The 24,836-nt window shown below is 31.1% G+C and overlaps 1 protein-coding gene and 1 long non-coding RNA gene across 7 annotated transcripts in view; one reads left to right on the forward strand and one right to left on the reverse strand.

Annotated features, from left to right (window-relative positions):
• LOC107452153 (rho guanine nucleotide exchange factor 17) overlaps window positions 1-24,836 on the reverse strand; it is a 314,558-nt gene that overhangs the window by 205,159 nt on the left and 84,563 nt on the right. For all 6 annotated transcript variants that reach the window (XR_015430560.1, XM_087155432.1, XM_087155433.1 and 3 more), the window contains one exon: window positions 19,811-19,888. Coding sequence is in view for 5 of the 6 variants with exons in the window: in XM_087155432.1 (XP_087011558.1) it covers window positions 19,811-19,888 (78 nt within the window). In the remaining variant the exon portion in view is untranslated. The remainder of the gene's footprint in view (window positions 1-19,810; window positions 19,889-24,836) is intronic.
• On the forward strand, window positions 11,292-24,788 carry LOC139427044 (uncharacterized). The gene is made up of 3 exons (XR_011638195.2): window positions 11,292-11,584; window positions 19,510-19,616; window positions 22,666-24,788. It is a non-coding gene; the product is annotated as an uncharacterized LOC139427044 (long non-coding RNA).

The following is a 24,836-nucleotide window of genomic DNA, read 5'->3' on the forward strand; positions in this document are numbered from 1 at the left end:
TTATAAAGTTAATTTAAAAACCAGCTATACAGAATATACAAATAAATATAATCAGAAGCGTGTTTTAAGGATTAATTTTTGCACTCCTATCCCCATAATATAACTCATAGAAATGAAAAAAGCACTTGCATTGTAAAATGTGCATTTAATAAGCTTTAGTTAATATTAAGTACTGTTTTTTTAAACAACAATTTTCAAACTCTATAATTTAATAAATTTTCATTCGGTTAAATTTCATAGCATTTTTATACTTAATATAGTTTCTGTGAGATGTTTCGCGTACATGTTTAAATGCTAATTTAAAGGTACTTAGAATTCACCATTTGACCATATCATATCACTGTCGAAAAAGAAAATTCTTTTTCTATTTCAATAGAACAGGTATCAATAAAAGGTTTCTTACCTGGTTCTTCTATCCGGTTCGGTTCGTAAAAAATAAATCTTAAAAGAAATGACCACATACTCAAGAAGAAATACTCTTTCGAATTAGTTAACAGGTGTATATTAACGAAACAACACTACAAAAAACAACACGATCTCTCGGTCCCCAGTAACACAAAAGCTCTCAAAAAATTTTTGTTCTTAGAGAGAGTTCTATATCCAGTGGCGCCATCTAGTATGTCCTCTGGCAAGGAAAATGGTATTCTGTTTTGGACACTCCCCTTTTTGAGTTTCGGAGCATGTTGAACCGAATCTCAATACTCACTGTCCAAATCTGGAGGGTGGGCGAACAACACGTCCAACTCTGGTAGTAGCAGGAGTGGAATCAGGAATGTCCGATGATGGTCTTTCTGGCTCATCTTTGAAAGTCTCTGGCAGCAGGTCTTCGCTGTTGAGATTCTCCTCGTCCAGTTCTAATTGGCGGAGATTTTGAATTGTTCTGATCAGAATTCCGGATTTGGTCTTAACTTTGGCTCTTCTGATCAGTCCATCTTTACTTGTGTAAACTGAGAGTATTCTTCCCAAGGGCCAATGCATTCTTTTGAGATTATCATTCCAAATCGAGATATCTCCAACTTTAGGAAGGTATGTTGGTTTTCGAACTGTCAGTCTATGATGCAGCTGACTCAGATATTCACTACGGAATCTTGCTCGTAAATCTGCCATCAGTCTTCTTCTATACGCAAGTCTTTTGTTTAATTCCGTCTTGTCAGTTAGCTTTAATCTATCCGAGTCCGAAGTACTACTAGTACGAGTGTCTTTCAGGAATAAATCAGGTGTTAAAGGACATAAATCTTCGGGATCATCGCTAACATGTGTTAAAGGTCTTGAATTTAGTTGGCTTTCACAGTCACATAAAACAGTTTCAATTTCCTGGTAATTCAAGGATGTATGACCTAGGACCTTCCTCAAAATTCTTTTCAAAAGTCCTATTAACCTCTCAAAAAATCGAGCAGTCGGAGGTAGGAATCTCCATAAAATTGGAGAAAAGGTTGTCTTTAATCTTTCTAGGTTTATATTCTTCAGAGAGTTGTTAGTTCCAATAAAATTAGTCCCATTGTCGGAGTAGATAATTGACGGACGTCCTCTGCGTGCGATAAATCTTCTTAGGGAGAGTATGAAATTATCTGTTGAAAGTGATGTCAATAGTTCAAAGTGTACTGCCCTATAAATCACACAGGTGAAAATTGCGATCCACACTTTCTTGTTGTCCTTCGTAAGCAACGGTCCAGCAACATCCACTCCTATAACTTCAAAAATTGAGGCGTTTTTTACTCTGTCCTCCGGGAGTATCCCTTCTGGTATTTCAGGTCTTTTCACATTAAATCGTTGACAAGTTATGCAGGTTTTCATTACCTTTTTTACAGTTCTTCTAGCTTTTAATATCCAATAATCTTTTCTCAGAGCTACCATTAAAGATTGTACTCCAGGATGTCCAAGTCCTTGATGTTTGTGTAAAATAAGGCTCTTTCTTTAAGCCAAGATGGTCCTGGGTGCCATTGTCTCTTCAATACGGTTTTAACTGTGCAACCTCTTGAAGGCAAATCCGCTGGATTTTGTGTTCCCGGAACAAACTTCCAATCACTAGCTTCTGAAAATCATAGAATTTTGTCAACTCGATTGGATACGAAAATCATCCAAGGGCCTTCTTTCCTTATCCAATAAAGAGCGTCCATGGAGTAGCTCCAAAAAATGTTTCAATATCTTCCAATATTAAATCCTTTTTTACTGTATCAGCCAATCTAGCTCTAATATCACATGCTAGTAATTCTAATCTTGGTATCGACACTTTTTTCAGTGGCTCAACTCTAGATCTTGCTTGAATAAGTTGGCAAGTAATTTTCCCATCCCTTTCCGCCTTCAAAAAGATGCAAGTCGCATATGGCACCATGGAAGCGTCACAAAAGGTATGAAGTGTTTAGCTTGATTTAGTTTGAAAGTCTACGAGGAATTTTAAAGTTGCTCAATTCTTTTAATTCTTCTTTCCATTTTTCGAATCTTTAAATTATTTCGTCGGGCAATTTTGAATCCCAAGAAATTCCAATCTTCCAGCATTCTTGCAGAAGTTTCGAGACCAACGTTATAGGACAAGTGAGCCCTATAGGATCAAACAGCTGGGTGCCACAGATAGAATTTTTCTCTTGGTAACTGGTTCACTATTGTTTTCTACTTTAACCAGCTCACAGAATAAAGTGTCATTTTGCTTGTCCCATTTTAGGCCTAATACTGACACTTCCTTTTCACAGTTGGAATTATCTTGCACAAATTGGTTCATCTCAAGTTGGTAGTTATTTTCCCAGCCATGTAAATCAAATTTAGCAGCTTTCAAAATTCTCTGAGATTCAGATCTAAAATGTTCCAATTCTGAAACTGAGTCTACACTTGCAATGCAATTATCAACATATATAGAGTCTTTGACCTTCACTGCAACACTTTTCAATTGCTCTTCTACCTGATCTAATACATGATTCAGAACAGCCGCAAGTAACAAGGAGCTACATAATATTCCGAACACTACTCTACAATGTCTATACGTAATTGTGTTTTGAGGATCTCCGTCTTTCAACCACATGAATCGAAAACCATCCCTATCAGATTCGCTAAGAGATATTTGTAAAAATGCCTGTTTGACATCCGATATTACTCCGATCTTACCCCATCTAAACCTATTTAATACAGCTGGGATAATTTCTATGAGATTTGGGCCCTTTAATATGCATTCATTTATTGATACGGAGTTTTTGGTTTTAGCTGATCCATCGAAAACAGGACGTACTTTAGTGGTTGAATTATCTTTAAAAATTGCCCTATGTGGCAAATAATGTATTCCGAAGCTTTTAGAAATATCATTACCCTCATTAACTTGCACTATTATACCTCCCTTTTCCCATTGGTTAAAAACCTCTTAATAATCATTTAACCAATTCGCTGATTTAAGGGATTTAACTGTGTATTTTAGTCTTTTAAATGCCAACTCTTTATTATCTGGTGAAGGAGGATGTCTATCTAACCAGGGTAAATTAACCGTATGTCTGCCCGTACTGTCTCTACTAACCGTTTCTCTGAAATGTTTCAAAGCAAGTTCTGGGGTCTGTGTTTTCGAGCGTTTTTTATTACTATCTTTAATACCTAAGGTATACAGAGATCTTCAATTTTTGCATTATTTACATGTAATGACAATACTAACATAGAGCTGGTTGTAGATGTTCCCTCTACCTCAGATTTACCCATTACTATCCACCCTAACAAAGTGTGTACAGCAACCAAACCTCCCTTAAGGTGTTTTACTTTTCCCGTCAATATCTTTCCAGCGCATTCAGCTCCAATGAGCAAATGAATATCGCCAGAATCTCTTTCATATAAACAGGACCTATCATTAATCATCGTATCACTGATATAAATACCCAGATCTTTTAATTCGTTTAAACAATATGCATCATTCATTTTGGGTAAGGAAGCACAAATCTTTTTCTCATCTAAAACCTCTAACTCACAATTATAGCTTCCATCAACATTCGATAAGTTAAGACAATATTTTCGATGCATTTCAGTTAGTTCAATTCCACCGAATAATCCATGATACACGGATTCTTTCCCGAACCCTTTTAAACTCCTTTTTCCCGCAACAAATTTTGTTACATACGATCCTTGACTACCTTGATCGATTATTACCCTTATTAACTGTTTCAAATTATTTTCTTTAACGTATACTATTAAAGTTTGAAGATAAACTTCCCGCGAACAGTTATTATTCGAAAGTGTAGTATTTTCTATTATTTCTGGTTTCTCATTTCTTGAATATTTATTATCCTGGAAACACATAATTTCAACGTGTCTTCTATTGCAATGAGAGCATTTAACCTTTGCCCTGCACATTTTTATGTTGACGCCAACTACCTTAATTAATATTCGGATACGGCGGTGAATTTTGTTTTTCTTTCACTCTCATTAAATCAGTCTTTTCTTTAGCTATCAATTGTTTATTCAAAAAATTAATCAAATCAGTTAAAGAATATTTTTCTCCGAATTCTTTATTAAATTCAAATATTAAATCGTTTGGGATTGACTTAAGTATTACGGGGGATTATAAAGTACTAAAAGTATCTGATGAAATACCTAACGATTCTAAACTTCTTATATGGATTTGTATTTTATCATTTTAAATCTCCTAGTTACTATCTTTTCATGGTATTCTTCGGCGGTTTCTAATTCTTTATCTATATCCTGTGGTTTAAACAGATTCTCTAATTCAGAATCAACTGTTTTGAGAGACTCGAATTTATCATTTAATTGCTCAATAATTAGTTCAATTTCAGTTTCTTCATCAGTTATTTCGTTTTTTTTGAATTTCTGATTCAATCTTAGAAATTAGCCTAGTAACTGATGCTCTTAACGTAGTGCGTTTCTTTTTAAGAAGTTCATTGTCTGTGGCCATTTTAGGGCTATTATCATTCACAGGATTTTCAGTTCCAGTGTCCATTTATTTTTATAACACTATCAATCAAATATTTATAATAATAATTCTTATTTTTATTAACATACGAACCGATATCCCGGCAGGGATGCCATGTCAAAAAAGAAAACTTAATTCTTTTTCTACTTCAATAGAACAGGTATCAATAAAAGGTTTCTTACCTGGTTCGGTTCGTACCAAAATAAATCTTAAAGAAGTGACCACATACTCAAGAAGAAATACTCTTTCGATTTAGTTTACAGGTGTATATTAACGAAACAACACTACAAAAAACAACACGATTCGCCAGTAACACAAAAGCTCTAAAAAAATTGTTGTTCTTAAAGAGAGTTTTATATCCAGCGGCGACATCTAGTATGTCCTCTGGCAAGGAAAATGGTATTCTGTTTTGAACAATCACAATTTATTTAAAAATTATTTTAAAAAATGAAAAATTGTCGTCCGCACAATTTATAAGTTAAAATTTTTATCCAATTTATTTGAGTATTCACTTAAGTGCCCTTCAATGTCTCGACAAATTCACTGCTGTTTACACACCTATTCATTGATTGGTTTTCTTTCATTCCTACTTTATTCACTCGCTATGCTAAATCGTTCATATTAATAGTTTTCATGAAGAGAACTTGAAATAAAATATTTATGAAGTAAACTATTTAAAATAAACTCTCGGTATAAAATATGTTAACAAAGGAACAGATAGATATGATTATTGCTATCAAGTAATTTTTGGGAAAAATTATATTCCCTAGCTAAATTTATATAGGTTTACAAAGCGCAAAAATAAATAAAAACCTACGTGCAATGGAAATTGCAAAAATAAACGATCAAATAAATCAGACGAATAAAGAAGTTAGCAAATATTTGTAGAGAAATTTAGTTTCCCAGAAAATCTTTTAATAATAACGTTAAATAAATATCAAATTACAAAACGTAATATATATGTCTTGTTGTTAACATAAAATTTACTGAGATCTTGATAATTATCTAATCTTTTCCAATTATCTTATCTTTTCTAATTAACTAACCTTTCCGTCTTGTTTCTTAATATACACAATTTCTTAAAAAATTCTGCCAAGACTTGGAAGGAAAGAAACTTAAATTACATTTTGAGACGAAATAAGAGTAGTTTTTACAAAAAATATCAAGATTTATATCGCAAACTCACAAGGTACATTTGGGTACATTACATATTAGGGGTACATTTGAGACACAAATTAACGAGTACAGTTCTCAAAAAATAAATAAATAAAAAAGTAAACAAATAAATAAAATAAAATGATTAATTTCTGATCTAATTATCGGATTTTTGTGCACTAGACCTCCTATTGATTTGAGGAGGCGAGTTAAAATGCACTAATTAGTTAGTGCAAACGATATTTTAAGTTATGAAATCATACACAAGAGAGCATTTTTTTTTTGAATAAACATACCTTCTTTACAACGAATTCTAATTCTATACCCCCAAAATAACCGCACTCTGGGATAATATAGACAGATAGATATATATTTTTGCATATTTCGATATATTTGGAGAACGTTTTAAGCGAATTGAAAAGTTTTTGCACGAAATAATAAAATCGTTTTTTCAAAAATAGTTCCGAACAAAAAATAATTTTCAATAATTATTTATTATTATTTTATTTAATAATAGACGAAACAAATTTAATTGCGAGTAGTACACATTTTACAGATTTTATAAGGCAAAATAGAAACATCGGCCGAATAGTTTCTGAAAAATCGAATTTAAAATTTTTGACTTTTGAGAAGACTCCTTTAGAGGGAGAAGTAATGACCCTCCTCACAATTTGTTTGTTTTCTGAGACATCTTGAAAAGAGGGAACTGTCTTTTCTTTCCTTCAATACTTTTAAACAGAAACATTTAGCCACTAAGGAATATGTAATTAAAAAATACCTTTAAATATACTTTTCATACAAACAATATTTTATTACATTTTACATTGAACAGCCGATTCAATACTGATTTTACGACTATCAATGTCCGTAGTCTTCTAATTTTTAACCCAATAAAAGGGAACTCCTACTTCACGCTTTGGGACACGGCTACCCTTTTTGATGGAACTAACCCGTATTTGGGTTACATCAGCGTTTCTCAGCCTTTCAGTATTCTGGGCCCAGTTTTCAATTATAATTTTAATCCCCCCTCTTACAATAAAATGCATACAACAATAATGTACGTATATTGAATATTTTAGAATCTGTTTTTAAATTATTTTTAACTAACTGCCAAAACAAAAGTAAAAGCGAGCCAACGTTGGCGGAAATCATATCTGACATTCTGCCAAGCGGGCGGTGAACTGATAAAGTGATTGAAAGCGGGGGAAATTTAAATATCATATTTGAAATGAAAGCCAAACAAGGAGATAACGTTAAAAGAATAAGAAAGTAGGAAAATTCGTTAATGAAAGTTAACCTAGACGGGGTGAGCTGAATTTGGATACAGGGAATGTATTTTTTTCGAATAATAATAATAATAATTATAAAAAAAAACAGAAGAATGACTAAACAAAAGAGAAAAAAATAAGTCATGTTTGTGGAAGGGAATCCACACGACTGATGACATCACGAGCATGCGCAGGAGCAAATGTTTTCTCGTAGGAAGAAGGAAAATGTTTGATAACACTAGTTTCGATTCCAGCCAGATAGTCAAGCACAGACGAGCGTGGTTCCGAAAATAAAATCAAGAAAATATTCTCAAGAATACTTAAATTTTGGGTTTACCAGTACTGAAGTAAATGAAGAAAGGCCCCGGTGTATCATTTGCTCAAAAATGTTGGCCGCAGACAGCATGGCACTTAATAAACTTAAATGACATTTGGAAACGCTTCATAGTGAGTACGTCAACAAACCCTGGGAATTCTTCGAATTAAAATTAAAATCATATAAAAGCAAAAATCATTTTTTAAAGAAACTTTGTCTGGGAATAAAAAAGCTATAATTGCATCGTGCAAAGTTTAATATAAAATAGCCAGATGTAAAAACCTCACACCATTTGTGAACAGCTTATTTTGCCAGCAGCAATTGAGATTGTTGAAGCTATGTTTGGAGATAATTTTTCAAATCAATTGCAGTCCATACCTCTTTCAAATGATACTGTCGTCGAATTGGTGATATAGCTGAAGATGTACAGTGTCAGCTTTTCTCGAAGTTACGTGACAAATTGTTTTCAATGCAGTTAGATGAAGCAACAGATAGTAATAAAGATGCTCATTTAATTGCCTATGTTCAATTTTGTGATAATATATCAGTAGTAGAGGAATTACTTTTCTGAAAACCAATAGAACTCAAAATAACAGCGCTCGCATTATTTGTTATTTTAAATGATTTTATGAACGAGTCAAACATAGAATGGAAAAATTGCGTCGGAATATGCACCGATGGTGCTTGTTCTATGTTCGGAAGATTCCAAAGAAAGCACTTGTAAAACAAAAATTGCCTCAGTGCGTCTGGACACATTGCATGATCCACAGAAAAACTTTGGCTTCGAAAGTTCTGGTCTGAATATTGTGTTAACTACGGTTGTAATCGTAGTAAATTATACAAAAATGAGACCCTGAGACAAATTGAGAATCTTTTCCGCACTTTATAAAGATATGGGTTCAGTACATTTAGCGTTACTATTTTATTGCGACGTAAGATGGTTATCACGTGGGAAATTTTTGCAACGCGTTTGTGAATTAAGAGAAGAAATCGTCCTTTTCCTAGAAGAAGAAAACAGATTGGAAGCAGGTCCGAGCATTGCGAACTGCGAACATTGCGTCATCCAACATCACGTAATACTTTAAGATAGTTGCATCATTCTTCATCATGTAATACTGAGAAGAAATCATGTGATACTACTTCCTAGTAGAGAGGCGCCAACGAGTCCAGAAGGGGAAGTCCCGATGGGAAACTCTCGAATTTATAATTAACTCTGAACTTCTTCGATAGAACAATCTAATTTCTGATTCACATGCGATTGGCGACCACTGTGCGAAGGTAGCTCTCACCATCCATGTCGATGTTAACTGTTATATCCTTCTATCCTTTTATTTCTATTAAATTGTTATGTTTGTTAAATTATCGTCGTTATTTATATATATAGGAAAAAAATTGTGTGATGATAGAATTGCTGAAAATTTTCTTTTTTGTAATTGCATATATCTACTTTAACATAAAGGGAAGAGTAAAAAACGGTTAAAAGACTTTTCCGAAAATTATTTCCCATTCTCAAAAGAACAAACACGCTTCGCAGAGAAGGGCCAAAACTGCATGTAGTTGATTGTTAACACTTTCTGCATGTTGCACTTTTGTCTTACTTAGTTGTTTCTTTTACTGTCTAGTGTCAGACTGGTCAGACCAAGAAGCGTGGCCCTCTAAAATTTTAGTGGTGGGGTTAAACAATGAGTTTCGCCCCTCCTGAAATTTAGACACTCAGAAAATTGAAGTCAAGTAAAATTTGTAATTTAAAAAAAAAATTTTTTTTTTTCAATTATGAAGCAATTTTTCAAATAGAAAACTTTATATTCCTCTAAAATTTAAGTGGGGGTGTTGAATAATGTGCTTTGCCCCTTCTGATACTTAGTTATTCGCCAAGACTAAGTCAAGTAAAATTGGTAATTTTAGAGAAAAAAAAGCAACTTTGAAGTTATGTACCAAGTAGGAAACTTTATCTTGTTCTGAAATTAAGCAAAATGGGCGAAAAATGTGCTTTAAAGTAAATTATAGAAGAATAAAGTAAAAGTATAAAAATAAAATTTCCTTTCCAATTTTCACTCTATTTTCCGAAAACTTTATTTTCTTTCGAAATAGTAATGAGAGGTAGAACAAAGTGTTTCTCTGCTTCTAAAATTTCGACGTGAGCAAAAATAAGGTGAAGAAAAACATTTTAATTAAAAAAAATTTCATCTTTGAATCTATTTTCCAAATAAAAAACTTTGTTTTCCTCTGGTGAGGGGCGAAAAGTCTACTTCGCATCTTCTGAAATTTAGACATTAATAGAATAAAATAAAGTATTTTTAGAAAAGATTTTAAAACTTCGACGCTGTTTTCCAAATAGAATATTTCATTTCCCTCTTAAATTATAGTGAGTGTATTTTCTTCTGATATTGAAGTAAGGAGAGCAAAAATGTGTCTTGTATCTTCTGAAATTTAGACATTAATAGAATAAAATCAAGTATTTTTAGAAAAGGTTTTAAAACTTCGACACTGTTTTCCAAATAGAATACTTCATTTCCCTCTTAAATTATAGTGAGTGTATTTTCTTCTGATATTGAAGTAAGGAGAGCAAAAATGTGTCTTGTATTTTCTGAAATTTAGACATTAATAGAATAAAATCAAGTATTTTTAGAAAAGGTTTTAAAACTTCGACACTGTTTTCCAAATAGAATACTTCATTTCCCTCTTAAATTATAGTGAGTGTATTTTCTTCTGATATTGAAGAAAGGAGGGCAAAAATGTATCCTCTGAAATTTAGACTCTTGCAATAATAAAACCATGTAAAATTGATTATTCCTCTTTTAAAAAAATTGAAGCTATTTTCCAAAAAGAAAATTTTATTTTCCTCTTGAATTAATTTAGAGGGCGAAGAATATACGTCAGCCCTTCTAAAATTCAGACATTCGCGAAAATAAAGTCAAATGAAATTAAAATTTAACTCTTATTTTCAACTTTAAAGCTATCTTCCAATTAGAAAATTTTATTCTCCTCTGAAATTTAATTGAGAAGGAAGATAATGTGAGCCACCCCTTCTGAAACTTTCACATTAGCTACAATAAAGTAAAATAGAATTGGTAATTTCAGAAAAAGAAACTACTTTTCTTTTCAGTTTAGTAGCTCTTTTTCAAATTGAAACAAAAAACTTTTCCTCCCTAGAAAAATACTTCTGTTTTGCTTCAATTTTTTTCTACATATGATAACTTTTAATTTATTTAAAAAAATAAAACTAAAATACGAAAAGAGAAGAAGAGCACTGCATAACAAAATAAAACTAGTGCTAAAAAAGAAAACTAAACTAATTGTCACTCTTTCACCCTACCCTGGAAAAAGTAATAAATGCATCCTACACTGCCTAATAGATATATTTTAATTAAAGCATTCCTTGATTCTCAACACTTTCAGACCACCAACCAAGTTTACTCACAGTTATCTGACTCCTCAAAAATAGCGATCTCCTTTCACTTTACACCATAGGAAAATGTCCTTTTGCTTCTTTAAATTGCCTTTATCATTTTTATGACCCTGGGATCTTTTGTCCTTTTATAAAATGTCATATATTTACAGAACCATATATAAGTTGCCACAGTTGTCTTGAACAAGCAATTATCTAGATGTTCTCGGAAAACAGATGTAAGCTTTTAATAAGAGATCTAAGGGGATGACTTGTTGACATTTACTTTGGTCATTTTGTCAAGAGACTTTTTCTGAAACAAACGTTCTAATCACTCTCTGTTAAACTTCATTCTTTAGCTCATTTAATTGCGTAATTTAAATAAACTATTTTTATTTCAAATATAAATTTTTGTTAACTTTTATTTTGTTCAATCTTTCAAATTAAAACTTAACTTTAATTGAGACTAATTAAAATTATTTGCAAAAGAAACTTTCTTTTTAAACATAAATGTCATTATTTTAAATTGCAAGAAAATGAAAAGGAAATTGATTTCTCAGGAGGTAAGCAAATGTTTACATTAAATTATTTAATACATACAAAATTGCGTATTAATGTACTGTTAGAATTGTTTATATGAATGGTTACATATAAATTGCTTTTTTATATTCCTAAATCGAACTGCATTTATATAGTATTTTAGATCATGATTTTACTGTTTATTTGTGTGCATGGATTTTGTTCTTGTTTTATATTTTTTAAATTATTAAGACCTTTGAATTTTTAAAATTGGAATTTTTAGTCTTTTTAACAACTTTGTTTTCATTCAAAAATGAAATGCTATCTTTAATTTTATAAAAAAAAAGGAAATTTAATTCTATAAAAAAACGCATTTAATTTAATAAAAAAGCTATGTTTCGTTGTGAATAATTGAAAAGATGTCATCATTTAAAGTATTTTAGTTTAAACAAGAGTCACTGTTTTTCAGTCAATAAAAAACAAAGTTATTCGAAAAAATATTTTATTTCGTTGTTTCAATAATTCTTCCTACTTTTAAGAGAGACTATCTTATATCGATTTTTTAAGGTCAGCATTATTTTAGTGAAATTAAACTAATTTCAAACCCTTTGCTTTCATTGACAAAAAAATGGAACAGTTTTATATACTGATGGAAAAAAAACTGCTACTTCAAAAAACAGGGAAATGACAAGATTGGGTAATTAATCTTCTTTTAAATTTACTATTTTATTCTTATCTTATAGGATAACGGTAGAGTAGAGCTGAAACACTGAATCACATTTATTCTTGTTTATTTGAACTAAACTATATAAAATATCATTTATAAACCAACAATAATTTATATAAACAAAGGTAATTTTTATTACAATACAAAAAATTAACTTCAACTTATACTTTAAATAATTAAAATAACGAAAAAATATTTTTAATACAAAAGTTTCATCAAAAAATTCCGTAAAATTTTATTATTATCAGTAATAAAAGCTGATTTAATTAAGAAAAACAACAACATATTTTCCAGAATGGGACAATTTGTTTCTGAAACATTTGGAGAGAGAGGTAGTGACGAATGCAATTTATTTAGTTTTTTTTAATCAAAATCATATGGGATAATCAAAGTGATTATTTGTGCTAATTAACTTTTTGAGAACTCTTCTTATGTATTATTTTTCTGAGTTTAAGGCATTTGATGAAGGAAAAGAATTTATCCGATCATCAGAATTATAAATTATCATTTCTTCCAAATGTGTACATTTCTGTTTATCAATTAAATAACTTTGTTTTCCATTTTTACATGGTAATAAATTAAACTTGAACAGGATGAGAAACACACTTCAAATATTGCAGTTTAATTTTATTTAATTGCTTTAATTTTATTTAACTTTCCACTTTAATTTTATATTAATATAGCTTTTATTATTATATTGAAATATTATTATAACTTTTCACTTTTTTTTCAGTTTTGAGATTTATATTTTTTTAATAGTGAAGATGATCTTTACTGCAACCAATGTTAAAAATATTCATTGAAATGAACATTTCTGTTTATCAATTAAATAACTTTAATTTTCGTTATTTTACATGGCCATTTCGATTTAAAACCAGATAAATTAACCAGAACAAGTTGAAAAACACATTTCACATAAGATTGCTTCAATTTGATTAACCTAACTTTCCACTTTTTTATTCTTTTTTTCACAGTTTGGAAATTTATATATTTTTAATCGTAAAAATGATCTTTCTATAACGTATGTAAAAGATAGTCATTTAAATTTTTTGTTCAAAATTATTGCATTTTTCAGCTTAGAAATATTTATCATTATTATTTTATTTTATTTATTTTTTTTTTTAATCAATTATGCGGTGTCAGATTTCTTACGGTTAATGAACCTTAAATGAATTACCACCTTTCGGCAGAATAAACAAAATAAACTTCGACTTAATATACAAAATAAAGACAATTGTGAATATATATGTATATACGAGCCGTGGTGACTCAGGGGATAGAGGGCTCGTCTCTCAATGACGGGAACCGGGTTCGAATCCCGGCAATGGCAGGTTGATTCGAATTCCGCACTCTACTCGCACCGACCACACTGCGGACGTAAAATATTCTCAGTGGTAAGAGGATAATGGGTTAGAGTCCCCTTGCCATCAGGCTAACCTTGGGAGATTTCTGTGGTTCCTCTCCATGTAACGCAAATGTGGGTCAAAATCAAGAAGTCCTCCACAAAGACAAATTTCTCCCAATACTTGATCCAGGAATTCCCTTGTTTTCTGGATTGGGTTCAAAATTACAAGGATACGATATTGAGCATCGGTACTCGTAAACTGAAAATTTGGTCGGCTGTTTTCTCATCGTTTTATCATTAAAAATCTTAAATTTGTTTTAAAGTCGGACAGTTGAATTCATAGTCCTGAAACTTTAATCATGAATTTATTTTTTATAAATAACATAATTATGCTGAAATAAAATAAGCTGAAAAACAGCTGCAATAAACGTTGGAAATGGTTTTTAGGAAACCATATTTCTGCAGCAAATTTAGTTATTGATTTAAAAAGCGCGATATTCTATTGCAACTTTTCATAATTTATCCAATAAACTGTAATTAATCCACAACGATGTGTTCTCATCTTGTGTTTTGTCGCGAGCAGGTTAGGGCCACCCAAACCGGAAAACGAACACAAACAACTTGTCCAGTAAAAATCTCTTCCTATGAAATACCCGGCTGCCTGCGGTACATGGAATGTTCTGCGCCAAGAACTAATATTTCTTAATGGAGGAATTTGACAGGATGGAATGAGAGGAAAAACAAGATATATTTCCTCTTGACTTTCTGAACTGTGCAAGGAAGATCTTTCAACTATATCATTAATGCTTATTATATGGGGAACACTATGCAGAAACTGCTGCTCAAGATCATTGTGGCTAAAATAGGCCAACAATTACACAAGAGAACTAATGATAACGGTCACTGAGAATGGCATTCAGTACTTAATTTGAATGAATTCACAAGATCCATCGAATCGACTCCGATCATTTCTTAGAAATTAAAGATGAATCATCAAACCTTTTTGAAATGGAAGGCAAAACGGAGGCATTCAATAAAATCAGTTGATGATTATAGAGAAAAGGGCTGAAAAGAGACCACGGCAGACCATTTGCGAGGTTTCTTTCGTGAAAGAGTCCAGAGACAAGATTTATTTTAAATGACGGAATGAATAAACAGGGTGAGACATTAACCCTAATAATAACGATTGTTCTGCAGTCATCCTTCTTAATGGAAGAATCTCCTGCTGAATTTAGAAATGCTAAAGAAATCCAGCACTATTTTGATTTCGTATAGAAGACTGGAAAGAGCATAATTTGCACTATATGACTTTGCAATTTATGACTCAGTAAATAGAAAGTTACTCATACAGGCAATGAGTATTGTACAAACCTGAGAAGCTCTGGTCACAATCACTTAAAATAAAACTAAATATTGAGTCAAGGTACAGAACAACCTGTCAGAACCGGTCGATTTTTCAAACGGCCTCAAACAGAGAGAACTCTTTAACCTCCAAAAGATAGTTAAAGATTATGCAATTTACACCAGAGGAACAATTTTCCACAATACTCAGTAAATTTTTGCATTTGCTGATGATATTGCCTCTCAAACAGTCCTTTCTTTCCTTGGAAAAAGAGGCAAAGAAAGTTTCAATCAGCCAAATACAAAACAGTTTTAATGATCTAAAAATAGGTGACTACAGTTTCGAAGCAGTTCACCTATTTATACTCAGAATTGATTGACGCAAAACCATCTGGAGCCCGAAAAAAGGATCTGGTGAGGAGACTGGCTTGAAAAAGTTATAAACTGGAAGAGACAATCCAAGAAGAAGGCCTGAGGAAGACTATGGCTCAACCTGGGCTGGTGCGCCATTGAAAAAGAAACTGTAATTAAAAAAGTTATATTTCTTGCCCTTTCTCTTTTATTAGTATTTTACTTTAATAATGTTGTAAAGGCAACGGAAATATAAGTAAATAATGATTATTGATCAGATCTAAATACAATATCAGGTTTCAAAAATGCTAGAAGAAAAAAAAAACTGTTAAAAAAAGTCCGAACACTTAGAACTTCTAAATTTTACCGTAGAACCCTAGGGATTCGCGGAACACTGTTTAGGAACCACTAGTCTAGATTACTTTATTTCATAACTGTCCCTGAACTGCCGATCCAATTTCGGGTTTACGACTACCAATGTTCAACTCCGTAGCCTTGTAATTTTGAACCCAATCCAGATAACTCCTGGATCAAGCATTGGGAAAAATTTGTTTCGTGGAGGACTTTTTGATTGAACTAACCCATATTTGCGCTATATGGAGAGAAAAACCTTGAAAACCTCCCATGGTTAGCCTGACGGCAAGAGAGCTCTAACCCATGATCCGTCTACCAATGAGGATATTTTTATGTCTGCACTGTGGTCTGTGCAACCCGGGTGAGGAATTCGTATCAACCAGCCATCGCTGGGATCTAGATTATTACAGATAAATACTGGTATTACATCATCATATCTAACCAAACATGGTTTTACATACATGTATGTAATGACCTACAAAAGTGGTCCCCAGGGGTCTCTCTAGGAATATTAAATTATTTCCCCTTTATTTACTGTGCTGCATTTTTCTCATGTTTGTTGTTGTTGTTACATATGCCACAAGACATTATCAGCAAGCCTGCTTGAAACAAAGCGAATTTTTAAGGCAGAGGGTGCGTGCCTTATTTTTCTGTTGCCCATTTATAACCAAGAATACGAATTCAACCACGCGTCACAGCCCGTTTTACAAGGAGGACCCATTGGTACTTCATTTATTCATCCACAGATCGTAATTCTGACCTGAATTAGAGATTAATTAATCTTCAATTCAGTACCACAGAGGTATAGATTTGCTATGGGAACTTGGAGGACTTAGTGACCCCAACAGTTTTAACGTGTACCAGTCATCATTTAATACACGGGTGTTTCTTCAACCGGCGGGATTCGAACTCAAGAAAACGAGCCCAACGTCCTACCAACCAAACCCTCTCGGGTTTGGGTGACGTTCTACGGACGAGATGTTAACTGGTAGATGATAACTCGGATAAAACTTTATCTGAGATAGACTTAAAACTAAGATTCGATATAAATATAGATATGTCTAAGATAAAATCTAAATAATTTATACCTTACAAACTTTTCAGCAATACATACCGCTTTTTGCCATTCCAATCTAACGTCTATTTGCATTTGCGTAGGCCAAAGTAAACAACAACTTCATCCGTTTAAAAAGTTCATGAACGGCTCTCACGTGGAAAGTAGAAGAATGCAGAGGAATATTGTGAAAAATATTGTGTTTACGATATTTATCGTTGTTTACAAATAATTCTTAAAGGAAAGGCGAAAGCCAGATTAGAAAGGAAAGTCCCGTTATCCACGGTGCCATATAGAGCCCAGGCAGAAAAAGTCCCGAATAAATTAATAACTCTTACTCTTTTCCATAGAACAATCTGATTTAGCTTTCATTCTTGATCCGGCAACCTGCGTGTAGGCAGGTACCCGGTCATGATATCGCTGTTAAACTTATTTCCTTTTTTTATTACATTAAATGTTAAGTTTCATTATTGTCTTTTTTTCCTCCCTTGCTCCACAAACTCCTACAGATAATGGGGGCTCGCGACCGTGATGTGAAAATACCGAGTTATATTTTTTGAACTTCGAAATCCCAAGTAGGAGATATGCACAAAATTTGTGGACTCTTTTAAATCCCCGCGAAGGGGATACTCACCGAATTTGTGGAGCTAAATCAAATGCAATTCTACCCTCGTGAAGGTGTAGATTACAAGTGCAATTCTACTCTCGTGTAGATTTATTTTAACATTCGAGCGAATGTTGTTCCAAAGAAAACTGTTCCGTCTGCCGTGAAGAGCCTCGAATTTTCTCACGAATTCTCTTTCATAACTAATTTAAAATGTGTATCATAAAAAAAAGTGAGTTCAGACAAACCTAGAGTAAGCCGTCAAGTTTCAAATACTGAAAAGAAAATTTTAAATACATTATGAGATGACAGCTTAGTATTATGCAACGGAGAACTTCTAATAATTGGTTTGTATTTTAATATTTCGAAGTATTTTTTTCAGCAATTGAAACTTCATAACTTACTCTAGGTTTGCCGGAACTTTTGTTTTCTTTCTTTTAAATTTTAAATTAGTAATGATGGAGAATTTTCGATGAAACTTTTCTTCCTCTGCATGGCATCCTCCTAAATTGTACCATCTTCAAAAATGACGAGTATTTATGATTAAGGGAATAAGTCATGAATTTTGGCATTTTATATTGCTCACCTCGTTTTGTGATGTTGGTTCGTTAAATCTCAGTTGGAACCCTTTCACAGATTGAAGGTTATCTATTTTCTTCGTAGTTAATTTAAAATATGTAGTATCGATATCATACCACTTAGTTAGGAGAGAGAGTTGTTTCATCGCCTTTTCACTTCAATTAGTAATTTAAAATATAGAGAAAGTGAGGCAAACCTAGATTAAGTTATGAAGTTTCAAATTATGAAACGAAATTTTCAAAATAAAAACAAACTACAGAAGGATTACGGAAGTTCTCTTCCATTAATTTGCTTGCGTTTTGAAACTCCATGTTTTACTCTAGGTCTTCCTGAACTCACTTGTTTTATACTTTAAATTATTTATTGAGGAGAATTTCTTCCGCGTTATAGCAATCTCCCATAAAAGCTCTCTAAATTATAATAATTAATGACTTTTTGCTTTTAAATTCATACATTTCTTAAAAATATAAGCAATGGGAAGCGTTGGAGGGGTTGTCTCCCTCAAAAAGTCTCTACAAGCCTCCTCAGATAAATAAAGAAAACTTTTATGAATCGATTTAAATTCATTAGAGTAAACAAAATCCATCTTTTTGCAAATATTTAGAAGGCATACTTTTTTTTTCTTATGTGTGAAATTCAGAGAGCTATTGTGGCACTTAGAAATACCCCCGGAATGCAAAAAATGTTTCATAGTTTCTTAATTAAACAATTTGTTGGCAATTTATTTGTGCACATTTTTAAACTTAAGCTTCCAAGAAAAAGTTTTCAATAAAAGCTAATGCAAAAAAAAAAAAAAAAAAAAAACGAGAGACAGAGAGAGAGAGAAACCGACTATTCTGAATAATTTTTGATCTAATAATCGGATCTTCAAGTTCTAGGACTCAATCTTAATCAGCGTGCATAGCTCTCAACAAAAAATAAGCACCTTTAAAGTACTTTTTAAACACTAAAAAATACTTTTAAGCACAATATACATTAACAAACTGCAAAATAATTTTCAAAGATTTTATACGATCATGATAAAATTACTGGGTCTGACAAAGAACTCTTTTCGTGATTATATTAACCACAATAGATCGAGAGATTTTTCGGTTCGATTTCAAAGGGTGGAAAATGAAGTCCGAAATTGAGAGCAAAATGCAACGGAGTTGCACATGAAAGTGAATCTCACCAAATCCAGCTCAGTAGACTCCCAAGTATTTCATCAAATATGTAACATGATTGACGGACCGACGATACACTGAAATGGATAATGGTTGAATGAATTGTGAAAACGTTGAATAGAACAATGTGAAGCTTTTGCGTAATATGCAGCGAAAATCGACCTGGTAAAGAAAAAAAAAAATCTCATTTTCGAAAAGCACTTTTTAAAAACATCCTACTAAAAAAGCACCTTTAAGGCCTTTTAAAAAACGAAAATAAGCACCTTTAAGCACTTTTTACAAACGCTCCATGTTAATAGTTCAAAGAGGTCAAATATTCCAATTAATTGGTGCAGATAATATTTTAAGTTACAAAATCAAACACGAAAAGTACTTAGGATTTGTTTAATCGTTTTAACCTTTGATACTGTCCTAACTCTTAACCAAAGATAACTGGTTTTAAACTTTTTAGGAGGATGGATTATTAAAAGCATCTAAAAAAATTGGATATGATGAAAGATCTTGAAAACGCTAGAGAAGCTGTGTTATGTTTGAAAAGTTTTACTATTTAAAGAAATGGTAAATATCCCCTTCTTTTTTCTTTTATCTATCATAGTATATTTAAACTGTGTAGTTTATTTTGTATAAAATTTATTAGTTACTGTTTCCCCTGATATTTTATCAAGAGAGTTCATTCTTGATGTTTTTAATAATGTATGTCTTAATAAACATTCATTTTTGAAATGAAATGAGTTTCACAATCATATACTCACATTAACTAGAACATGTAAAGACTCCACATAAGATTTTTCAGTCTCAAAAATTTCAGTCACAACATGTGTTCTGGTGTCCTATGAAAAAGTTAAATTTTATTAAAATTGAACACAATCACTATATCTGTATAAATCAATAAAAAGTGTTTGAACAATTTTGCATGATCAAAATTAATATTTAAAAGACATCGAAATTTAACAAAAGTTTCTACTAATCTAAAGCAATTCCACATATCATAGTTAATTTCTTTAAATCTATACTATAATCTACACTTTAAATCTATACGATACATGTAGTTTTATTAGTCACAATTTTGTATTAGTCAATTCTAATATTTCTATTTTAAGTGTATCCTGATACTTGTGTCGTATCCTAATACTAGAATTGATTCTCAGCTACTTGGTTTGTTTATGGAAATGTCTTAACCAGGCTGTGAACTAATGTCTGATTGTTTATCTTGATTTCAATTCAAATTTTGAAGTATTTTATTCATTTTCCAAGTTATTTGTATTAGTTTTAAAATTCTCTGGTACTTGAATATTTTATTTATAATTTCTGTCACGCCATAATTACTTTTATCATTGTAAAATATTTCGAAATTATTATTCGAACAAAAGATAAACAAAATCATTAATCATCAATATAAATTCCATTAAAAAAATCAGTATTATGTTTTAGATAAACTCTGGTAAAAATTGTTTACAAAGATTTAAAAGTAATAAATCCAATTTAATAACAATATCATGACTCCTGAGAAACATTTAGAATAAAAAGCTTCACTTTAATTGTAAACCTATCAGTATTCCAATCTTTTTACATTAAAATATTTTCAGACAACAAGTGAATATTTTAGTTTGATGAATACGTTGATCGGATGCATTTTCAGTTGTTTATCTTCCCTACTGTTTTATCCTAACGACTTCTAATGTCGTTGTCAAGAGGAAAAGGCAAAATATTTATTTAATAATTATTAAAGAGAGAACAATCATCTAAGTGACACAAAATCAAAGTACTTCTCAATAAAAGTTGAATCCGTGAAATGTTTTGTTTGTAGTTAAACTTGTAGGGGATAAGGGAAATCTTAATAATTATAATTGGTCTATTGAATAGGTTAAGGAAAAATTATCTTTCTCACGGTTAGCTAGAAGGAAAACTATAAAATGTTAACTAATGTATAACTTGAAGTCAAAAATAGATTAAAAGATAGAATGTGACTGTTAAAGAGTGAAAAAGAGCGATTTGTTTTGATTAATAAATTAAGAAAAAGATTTACAAAAAAAGAATAACATCAAGAGATTAGTTGAAGCTTTTTATATTACACAGAACGCACACGCACACACACACCTGGAAAAATTATTACCTGGAAAACATGACCGGAAATATTATCTTACGCTGCTAGGGGCTCTTTCCTATTACGGAAATATTGTTCGGTGCCTTTGTGATTGCACTTTTAATTTTCTGAAGTATTTTAATTTCATGTTAATTTTATGTTAATACAATTTTATTTCATTTTATAATCAATCATTAAACGATAACTTGCATTATATATACTATCGTTGAACAGTCAACCCCAGGGCTAAAGAGAATAGAAGGGCTGGTTCACTCCTTTGAAGAAACTCTCGCCGCGCCAATCCTCCGATTTTTTCTAGTGACGTCACTTGGGCGCAAAGCTCGCACTTTTACTTCAAGAACAGAGCGTTCGGCCTTACTAGCTCTAACTAATATTCGAGCATTTCTCTTTGTGACATATTCTAAGACATTTGTTATTTTCTATAATGACTTTCCTCAGTTTTTGCCGTGAATTTACAAAATTTTAAAACTATTAACAAAATGCCAGTTTGCGCGATTGCAACTTGCAAAAATTCTGATAGAAAACAAAAGGAAAAAATATAATTTTCTGCGTGTTCCCTAAAGTAAATGAACAACTATGTAAAGAATGGATTCCGAAATGACACAGTTAATATCAAACAACAATACATTTTTTCAATCGTTAAGAACTTTTATAAAAATTCGGAATAGAAACCGCCTCGTTACTTCAAAAAGAAAGGCTTGTGAAAAAAATTAAAAAATGGATAAAGTCAAAGAAAATTAAAAGGTAAGTAAAAAGTATAAATAAAATATATAGTGTACAGTTGAAATTCTCTTAATTTCATAACTTATTTTTTTAATGTAGTTATTCTAAATATTTATGATTCGTTTAAAAATTATATTCTCTTGAATTTAAATATCTATAAATTATATCATGTTAAATTTAAATATCTATAAACAATTGAAAAATTTCTAATGTCATTATGAACCTAAATTATTATTTTGTTTCAATAATTAGAGTTTAAGGTTGATGTTTCCTAATGATTAAGTAAGAACAAATTTCTATTAACGGCATATTTTAAAATCGGGGATTCTAAATTTAACTCAACTTATTGTTATAAAAGAATATGAAGATAAAAAAGTGTCGATATATGCTTTCATTTTTCTTAATAATTAAAGTTAAAACTGAACTTTTTAAAATAAAGTATTTATAGTGTCATTTTCGCCAACTAGTAAAATATTTTTATAAGTTTAAATTGGTATTTTTTTAATATAACGGCCAAGAAAGTTTTTTTAAACTATGTTTATGAATGGAAATAATGTGTTAATTACGAAAAGTTTGAAAGCTTATAACCAGAAAAAGTCTAACTTATTTTTACAAAGAGAAAGATGCAAAGTTATCATAATATCTTTGCATGCGATCTTCCGAGATCTGTGGATACAGTGACGTCATAAGGAGGGAAATCGTAGCTTCAGCTCTAAGAGCGGAGTGAACTAGCCCTTCTATTCTCTTTAGCCCTGAGTCAACCCAATGTTTTGTGTTTAGGACTACTACCCCACAGACTTGTAATTTTGAATCAAATTCAGAAGACAAGGGAACTCCTGGATCAAGTATTGGGAGAAATTTGCCTTCGTGGAGAACTTTTCAATGGAACTAATCAACATTTACGTTACATAGAGAGGAAAATCACGTAAACCTCCCACGGCTAGACTAACATCAAGAAGACTCTAACCCACGATCCGTCTACCACTGAGGATATTTTTACGTCAGCTCTGTGGTCAATCTGAACCGGGTGCGGAATTCATATCAACCAGCCACCGCTGGGATTCGAATTATTTGCAAAATGCGAAATATTTTGTTTTAATAATTTTTCTCTTTTCATTAATCTTTATTTATTAACAATAATTGGAAAAAACACTCAGTTTATGGCATTTTCTTAAACTTTTCATAATATACTTAAAAGATATTTTTTTTAGGAATGTTTAGTTCAAGCGATTTTTTATACCTAGCAATAAAGTTTAAAGCATTCAAAGGTTTTCAGGGACCGACAATTAATTATGAAATAAAACAAGTATTTTTGAACACCTTTTGCCAAAAAATTAAACAATAAGCTTGTAACTTGTATCGATTACTTTGGTCGTTATTTTCAATAACTGCATAAAATTTCGTAAACCTAAGGACATATGGACATTTTCATAAAAAAAATGCTTTTTTCGTCTTACATTTTTTTGTTATTTTTTTATAAATATAACATGGAATCAAACAATATTTTTGGAGCTATTTAAAATTAATTACAAAATTATTTATTTAAAATTTTTAAAAAAATCGCTGAGAACTGTGCAAGATAAAACTATATATTTCTTTTATACAGCACATGCGTAAAAAAAATTTAAAACTTTCTTTTTCTTAATTTTGTAGTGAATCGTATTTGGCAACTAATGAAGAAAGTTTTATTTGAATATCTAAAAAATTTAAAAAGTTTCACCCAGCAGTTTTCGTACTGTTTAAAATAAAGATCTAACTAATAAGGGGTTTTCCGCAAATTTTATTTTATATCATAAAACTAAAGATAATAACAAATAATAATGCGAAAAGATCCCCCCAAATGCCAGAGTTATTTTTAATCAATCTTGCAAATATAGTTTGTGAAAAAAAACTTATTGTTTCTAGCTTTATTTTAAAATACAAAAACAACTTAGAAAATTTACTTGAAGCTTTTTAAATTTGAAAGTTATTCAAATCAGACTTTTTCTATTGGTTGCCAAATACGATTGATTAAAAAATTATGAAAAAAATTTTACATTTTTTTCGCGCATGCGCAGTATAAAAGAGCAACTTTAAATGCTCATATCTTGCGCAGATTTAATGATTTTTTTTTTCTTCAAATTTTAAAACAATAATTTTATAAATAATATTAAATTGCTCCCAAAATATTGTTAAAATTTATTGCATATTTTTAATGTTATAACAAAAAAACGTAAGACAATTTTTTATTATTTTTTTATATAGTATATACATATAAATGCCTATATCTCCATAAAAATTTAAGCTATGAAATTTTATGCAGTTATGGAAAATAACACTAATCCATAGAAGTTTATTGTTAGATTTTCTAGCATAGGGTGTTCAAAAATACTTGTTTTCTTTATTTATCGGTCCCTCAGAACTTCGAAAGCTCTCATTGCTAGGTATGAAAAATCGCTTGAAATAAAAACCTCCAAAATTACTCAAAGTATTTCTTGAGAAATTTTTAAAAAATGTCAAAAACTGTCATTATTGTTGTTTATATATAAATAAGGGGAGATAGAGTGAAATAAGTTTTTTATTTATTGGACCTTTGTGATATATCTTCTGAACAGTTGCATACTTCTGTAGAAATTTGTAACTTTTTTCTTTACTTTTTCATACTTCAGTGTTTCCCAAACTTATGACTTTTGTGCACCCTTTCTAAATTTTTCGTAACGCTGTGTACCACTAATAAAAAAATAAATGTATTTTTTACTATAAAAAAATTGCACAAAAGTTAAAAATCTCAATTGGCTGTTGACACAACTAGTTACGAACTGTTAACTCTGCAAAAAAACAGCCAAAAGAAAAAAACGTAAATTTTCATGGCTAGCTTTGTTTTTGAATAATTTTCGTTTGTTGCAAGATATTTCGCAAAAGAACCCTCGTTAACTGTTCCCCTGAGGGTACCACACTTTGGGAAAAACTGA

Source organism: Parasteatoda tepidariorum, chromosome 11 (genome assembly GCF_982258835.1).
Source record: "Parasteatoda tepidariorum strain Cologne lab strain chromosome 11, Ptep-v5.0, whole genome shotgun sequence".
NCBI classification, from domain to species: Eukaryota; Metazoa; Arthropoda; class Arachnida; order Araneae; family Theridiidae; genus Parasteatoda; species Parasteatoda tepidariorum.